The sequence below is a fragment of the Sardina pilchardus genome, chromosome 20 (genome assembly GCF_963854185.1).
Source record: "Sardina pilchardus chromosome 20, fSarPil1.1, whole genome shotgun sequence".
Classification (NCBI taxonomy): domain Eukaryota; kingdom Metazoa; phylum Chordata; class Actinopteri; order Clupeiformes; family Clupeidae; genus Sardina; species Sardina pilchardus.
In genome coordinates, this window is record NC_085013.1 from 27,658,368 (window position 1) to 27,665,867 (window position 7,500).

At 44.9% G+C, this 7,500-nt stretch overlaps 1 protein-coding gene across 1 annotated transcript in view; it reads left to right on the plus strand.

Annotated features, from left to right (window-relative positions):
• The window catches only part of atrn (attractin), a gene marked incomplete in the record, with an annotated part of 72,940 nt that overhangs the window by 47,132 nt on the left and 18,308 nt on the right, over positions 1-7,500 (plus strand). The window contains 5 exon segments of the mRNA XM_062522162.1: positions 335-428; positions 910-962; positions 2,732-2,826; positions 3,597-3,675; positions 4,298-4,455. Of these exon segments, the coding sequence (XP_062378146.1) occupies positions 335-428; positions 910-962; positions 2,732-2,826; positions 3,597-3,675; positions 4,298-4,455 (479 nt within the window).

Sequence of the window (7,500 nt, forward strand, 5' to 3'; positions counted from 1 at the left end):
ACTTCTTTCTTTGAACAATTCTTGGTGCTATCATGTCAGCCAGCCCGCAGCTCCACCAGTTTTGAATAGAACCCAAGATGTGTCATCTGAACTATAGAGTGGCATGCCCCTGCTTTTTGTTTTGGTGCCAATTCCAAACCCACTTTGATGTTCCGAACTCGATTTATTCCTGGTGGAAATGCTGTGCTCCGAAAGGTTCAGCGTGTCTCTCTCTCTCTCTCTCTCTCTCTGTCTCTCTCTCTCTCTCTCTCTCTCTCTCTCTCTCTCTCTCTGTCTGTCTGTCTCTCTCTCTCTCGTGTTTCACTGTTTTGTTTCTATGCTGTTTCTCCCCCAGCCTGTAAGTGTAATGGCCACGCCAGCATGTGCAATGGAGGAAACGGCAAATGCTTCTGCACCACCAAAGGCATTAAAGGAGATCGATGCAATCAGTGAGTGTGGCACACTTCTTCACCTCAATCTCTCTATCCTCCTCTTTCTCGCTATCTATCTCTTTCTCTGACGATCCATCTAACTGCCTCTCCATTTCTCTCAGTGTTCCTCCCTCTCTCACTCTCTCTCTCTCTCTCTCCCCCTCTCTCTGACTCCATCTCTCTCTGTCACTCTCACTGCATCCTCCTCTTGTTCTCCCTCTTCGACATCTCACTTTTTCTTTGTGTCACTCATTCTCCCCCTGCCTCTCTCTCTCTCTCTCTCTCTCTCTCTCTCTCTCTCTCTCTCTCTCTCTCTCTCTCTCTCTCTCTCTCTCTCTCACTCTCTCTCAATCTCTCACCTCTCTTCCTTTCTCTTGTCTGTCTCTGCCTCCCCTCACTATGAGTGGCTGTAGAGGAGGGTTAAGGCTTTTTAGACTTCATAAGTGAAAACTTTTCTTCCATCTCCCCCCCCCCCCCCCTCTCTCTCACTCTCTCACAGGTGTGAAGTTGAGAATCGTTACCAAGGCAACCCGCTCAAGGGCACCTGCTACTGTAAGTGAAGGCGCACTCGGAGAAGTGGGAGACTACTCTGGCGTCTGACCTTAACAAATGCTCATTGCGCACACACACACACACACACACACACACACACACACAAGCTGCTTTTCACACAGGTCCTTCACAGTATATGCAGATCTTTGTCAAGCGGAGGTCCGACCCTTTGGCTGATCCAGATATAATGCTAACGTGTTATTTGTGAAGGACGCCGACGCACATGAACAGAATCTCCGCCTGGTTGAACAGGTCGAGTGTGGTTGAACACGCACGTCGCACGCGTGCGGAATCTCTCTGCATGTTCTTCCCTTCGTTCAGACATGTGCTCATTTATATAATGTCCATTTGAAATACTGTACTATGAGGGGAGTAGGTGTAAGAGTTGGCTAATTTCAGAGTTCCAAAATGTCCGGTTATGTTGTTCAGATATACATCCCAACCGCTTGACATCCGCAGAACATGCAGGCTTTCACCTGTGTCTGAAAGCAGCTACACTCACAACCATATCAAAACGGCAAGGCTTATTAGGGGTTAAAGATTATAAAGTAACATTATGGCACACACATTATTATATATAGGATATCACAGGGGTATGTATGAGTTGTAACTGCAGCATTAGCTCACTTGCTGTTGACTGACTTTCTGTTCAAGAAGCGGTGTCATTTATGCATTTAAAATCACCCTTTAGCCCTCTATTTTATCGGCCTGTATAAAAACACACTGGGTTCCTCAAAATTCCACAGCACACCTCACCTTGTCTCATGGCACACCAGCTGAGAATCACTGGATCACTGGTCTGGCTTATTGTGTGGAGCCCATATCTCACCTCCTTACAATGCAATTGGCATAATGAACCTGTCAAAGATTTTGCACCAGATTTTTTATTGGAGTTTGTATTTTATGGAAATTTAGTTTTGCTTGCGTAGAGAGCTCCGCAAGCTTTTTCTTTTCATTCCATTCAAGGTCGAGGGTTCCTGAGGCAAGTCTGGGGCCCAGACGATCATAATATAATGACTCAAAGTGTGTGAGAACGCGTCTGTTCTTCTGAGATCTGGCTTTCATTTTGGAAGATTACAATCTTGGTCTTTGCCAAATGAACTGTCAGGGCCCAGTTCTACCAACTGCTCCAGCAGATCCAGCTGCTGCTGTAGCTTTGGTTTGATTGGCGAGAGCCAGAGCCATAGAAAGAGAGAGTTGCGACACTCTTTGATGTTGCCGCCACGATCAAAAGTTCCTAAAAAACCTGTGCTGAATGGCTGAATCGCAGGAGGGTGGGATGTACGTCTGATGCTGGAAGGTGTAATCAATTAAGTCATTGACCACTGACCAAGAGATTGGCTGTAAACAGTTCCAAAAGCCCCATAACAAGGAAATAGCCTGGAAAAAGCGCTGCCATTTTTTCCTATGGAGGTCTATGGGAGTGTCACCACTCTGTTTTATCTACCGCTCTGGCGAGAGCAGCACCAGGTCTTCTGGCCGGAATTGAACCTCTTTATTCTTTAAGGGGGCGTTCAGCAGCTGTAGAGTGTTCCAATAACGTTGCTGACTCGTTCGTTTAGATATTGAGTATTGAACAGGCTCAGTCTACACAGCCCCTGTCTCACCCCACATCCCTGAGTGACGTATGCTGTTCTGATGTTATCAATTTCACAGCACAATTATTGTCGATATATTCATTTAATTCTCTCTCTCTCTCTCTCTCTCTCTCTCTCTCTCTCTCTCTGTCACTCTCTCTTTGTCGCTCTCTCTCTCTCTCTCTCTGACAGACACTCTGCTGATTGATTATCAGTTCACCTTCAGCCTGTCCCAGGAAGATGACCGCTACTACACCGCCATCAACTTTGTGGTCACCCCTGACGAGGTAAGACTCCCATCAGTCAGCTAGAATGGACACACACACACACACACACACACACACATACACACACACACACACACACACACACACTCTTTAACTTATAAAGACACACACAAGCCCTTTAAGACCCACATGTGAGCTCATGCGTGAGTCTGACACACACACACACACACACACACACACACACACACACACACACACACACACACCTCTGGGAATAAACGGCAGATGTGTCCTGAGGCAAGACATTTGAGATGGAGGTCACCTCTCCCACTGAGGGAGGGCCATCAGAGGCACCAGACTGAGCACACACACACACACACACACACGCACACACGCACACACACACACACACACACACACAGGCATACTCATCACTGTCACTGACCGGGCTCTCCTTCACCAACTCATCACTGTCACAGAGCCCTCATAAATGGCACACAGCTTTAAAGGCCACTGAAGGCTGTGTGCGTGTGTGTGTGTGTGTGTGTGTGTGTGTGTGTGTGTGTGTACGGGTGTGTGTACAGGTGGGTGGGCGGCAGTTCAGGGAGCTGCAGGATGGGACTAGGAGTCGACCTCACTTTGATTGCTGTCAAGTTCAGCTGTATATATTTAGCCCATTTAGCCTTCAAGGCCTTTAGATGAATTGTGGACAGCTGTAGTTTAACTCCACTTCCAATGGGGGAGCAGTGTTTTCAGATATACAGATATGCTGTTTTGTAATATTGTGGGATTTTGATTGTAATTTTCCTTGTTTTTTTCTTCATTTTCAGCAAAATCGGGATTTGGATATGTTCATCAACGCATCCAAAAACTTCAACCTCAACATCACCTGGGCCACCAGTTTTGCAGGTCTCACCTTTACCTATTCTGTCCCTAGTCATGGGTTTCACAGCGGCCCTTTCCACAGGTGCATTAAATCAAGCACCAAGATTATGAATGCAGACTGCAAAGGTGCTTGATTAACCCACCTGTTGAAAGGGACCGGATGAAACCCATGAATACAGTGTCTGCTCTTTCCTATGCCTTTTTACTGTTGGACAGGCTGGAGCATTTTGTTCAACATTTGTAAGAACTGCCAGAAGTGATAGATGGTTTACGGTGCAAAAATGTGCAAGATGGATCGGTACACACTGTTTCAGTCTAGCAGCAGTATCAGCGTTGTTCACATTCTAAGAGCTTTATCGACACTTGTATTACCATCATCACATATAGAACGGTGTACTGTATGTTCTCTTCTCTCTCTTTTTCTCTCTTTCTTTCGTTCTTTCTTTCTTTCTTTCTTTCTTTCTCTCTCTCTCTCTCTCTCTCTGTCAAATCAAATCAAATCAAATGATGATCTATTTGTATGAATGGATAAAGGAATTGCTCTGACAGGTATGAAATGTTAGGTATAGTACTCCTTAGCAATAATAATCTCTCTCGCTCTCTCTCTCTCTCTCTCGCTCTCTCTCTGTATCACTCTCTCCTACAGCTGGTACTCAGGCAGGAGAGGAGGTCCCTATTGTGTCCCGTAGCAGCCTGAAGGAGTTCAAGGACAGCTTCTCCAACGAGAAGTTTGATTTCCGCAGCAACCCCAACATCACCTTCTTCGTCTACGTCAGCAACTTCACCTGGCCCATAAAGATCCAGGTAGCGTTTTCAGCCCTACGAGGAGAAACTCTCACACAGAGCCCTTGAAAATGCATCATTAAAGCCATGCTTTGCCCACTCCCTGCAGTGATATTGTAGACCCTGACTTATGCTAGCCGTGATCACACACACGCCACTGTTTCATAAGGAGTGTAGGACTGGAGACTCCTTCACTGAACTTTGGTTGTTAACCGAAACTTCGACACATTATAGAGCTAAATGATGAATATATGTTTTCCATGTATGCATGGAAGTGTATACAGAGAATGCATGCTCTCTGCATTATGTACACAGTTTGCATTTATGATGTTCTTTACTCAAATATAAATAACAATAAATATATTGTTATTGGGGGGCCTTTGTTATTATCAGTATACTACATAATACACTCCAGTTGTCTGCATGGCAATAATGGCACTAATTTAGAACATTAATGAAGGAATACTGTATATATCCTAATTTAAATGGCAAAGTCTATCAATAATCAAACATAAGTTCTCATACAGGAGCTACATCTATCTTGACTGTGTGTGATGTCTGCTGTGTGTGTGTGTGTGTGTGTGTGTGTGTGTGTGTGTGTGTGTCTGTGTCTGTGTCTGTGTGTGTGTGTGTGTGTGTGTGTGTGTGTGTGTGTGTGTGTGTGTGTGTGTGTGTGTGTGTGTGTGTTACGGTGTGTATTGGCGAGGTTTTGCGCATAACGCTATATAGCCAGAATGTGTTGCATTTTAGGTACCATATAAGGGTCCGTTTAAAAGTGAATATACGGTATTGAGCTAAAAGCAAGTTTAAAGTAGATTGAAAAGGTAATCATGGTCTGAGAATCCACCACTCCTCAGTCCTCTGTAGTCTGTATGCAAGCTCAAAAGAATGTGGAGTTTGCAGCCCTGCTTCTGTTAAAGAGGACATAGAACGGATGAATGGAATATTTTTTTGCCTCGTTCCCTGATGTTAAAAGCACTCTAAGCGATGTTACGTGGTTTCTAAGCTTTTCTTTTTTTTTTTTTGTAAGATTTTTTTTTATCACATACAGCAAACATCACCTCACCATCCACTAGCTGCAAGTGCCCTGAATACACTGTAATTTTTTTTTCTTTTTTTTTTTAAACAGCAACAAAAGCAACCTGATCCAACTTGGACCGTGTTTACTATCTTTCTACTTCTTTCTTTACTTTTTCATTTTTTCCTTCTATGTCATCTTTAATGGCAAACAGAGGGGTTCGCTATGCCTCTGTGTCATTTAGAGGTTCAGATAATCAACAGGCTGCTTCAGAAAGGAAGGGAGGATTGGCTGTGTAGTTCAAATATCAGCAGCCTTTCGCCAGAGTCACAGACTGCTTCTTTAAAGCCAGCCTGGCTGAGCATCATGGGTAATGGAGTCCACTAAAGACTTCCATTCAGTCCTGACCAGAGAATTCAACTTTATATATAGTTTTAATGCACCTCCAGTGTATTAAATACAGTGCTCATAGGATTGTTATTTTACAGACATTTTTTCATTTAATTACGTGTGTCAAATTAAAAACCAGATGGTTCTGCAGCATTCAGAATCAACTGTAAACATATACATTATACATTTAATGCAAAATGTATTCATGTAACATATATATGCTGCCATTGGTGGCATAACCAAATCTGTATTTAAAGTGTGAAGGGACTATAAAGTATTATGCCATTTTGCTGTTTTAGTACACTTGTGTGAACTCTAACACGGAGGGAAAAGTTATCCAAAACTCGTCATGAGTGTAGTCTCTCTTTCCCAAAGTGGCGTCTGGTCTGGAAGTGATTTGGCCCTCGCTCCCTCCCCCTTCTCTTAGCTCCTCCTCCTTTCTCTTCTCCTCCTCTCGTCTTTCCTCTCTCCTCCTCTCCTCCTTCTTTTTGTTGTCATACACACACTCACACACACACACACAGACAGACACACACATAACGGCGAATGTCCGGGGGTTGAAATGTTGCACTCAGGGTTGGTGTTCGGTTGTCCTCCTCCCTGCTTCTCCTCCTTCTCCTCCTCCTCCTTGCTCCCTCTCTCCCTCCCTCTCCATCTGCTAATGGAGTCTGCCCATCTGCAGAAAGGTAACTTTTTCCTCTCGTTCGTTTTGTCGTTTTCCGTACGCTCCCCCTCTGTTTTTTTTCGGTTTCTCTCCCACTCTCTTCGTGATGGCAACTGCTGTTTTGGGGTGTTTGCGTGTGTGTGTGTGTGTGTGTGTATGCGTGCACACGTTTGTATGTCTGGTTGTATGCGTGTGTGTGTGTGTTTGTGTGCGTGTCTGTGTGTGCGTGTGTGTTGGTTTGTCATGGGTTTTTGATGTTATTAATCTCTGCTACTAAAGGTGGATGGAGAGAGAGAGAGAGAGAGAGAGAGAGAGAAAGAGATGTCGTGTAAAAGGAATGTTAAGTTGAAACACATGGTTGTGTTGGGGTGTCAACAAAGCGAGAGAGAGGGAGAGAGGGAAGGAGAAAGAGTTGTAGGAAGAATCTGAAGAACGGAGGGAGGGAGGGAGCAAGCGAGCGAGCGGGGAGGAAGAGAGAGCGTTGTGTGGGAAAGTTTTTGACAGGAAGTAGTCTGGTACTCTTGTTTTTGTTTCTCTTCACATGTGGTGAAGAGAAACTGCTGCCTGTGCTGCTGTGTGTGTGTGTGTGTGTGTGTGTGTGTGTGTGTGTGTGTGCGCATGTGTGCACTCACGTTTGTGTCTGTGTGGGTGTGTTGGTGCCTGTGTGTGTGTGTGTGTGTGTGTGTGCGTGTGTGTGTGTGCGTGTGCGTTTGTGTGTGTGTGTGTGCGTGCGTGTGTGTGTAAGGGTGAGACTTGTGCATGTTGTGTGCGTTTGAAACACAGTAGAGCCTTCAGATACAATGTTTGGATAGTCCTCAGCCTGTGAGTATGAGCACGTGTGTGTGTTTTTGTGTGTGTGTGTGTGTGTGTGTGTGTGTGTGTGTGTGTGTGAGAGAGGGAAAGAGAGAGAGAGAGAGTGCATACCCTTGACTGATGCAGTAAGTTTCTCATGTAGCATTTTTAGCCAAGCGACAGGAAGGTGTGTGAGTGTGAG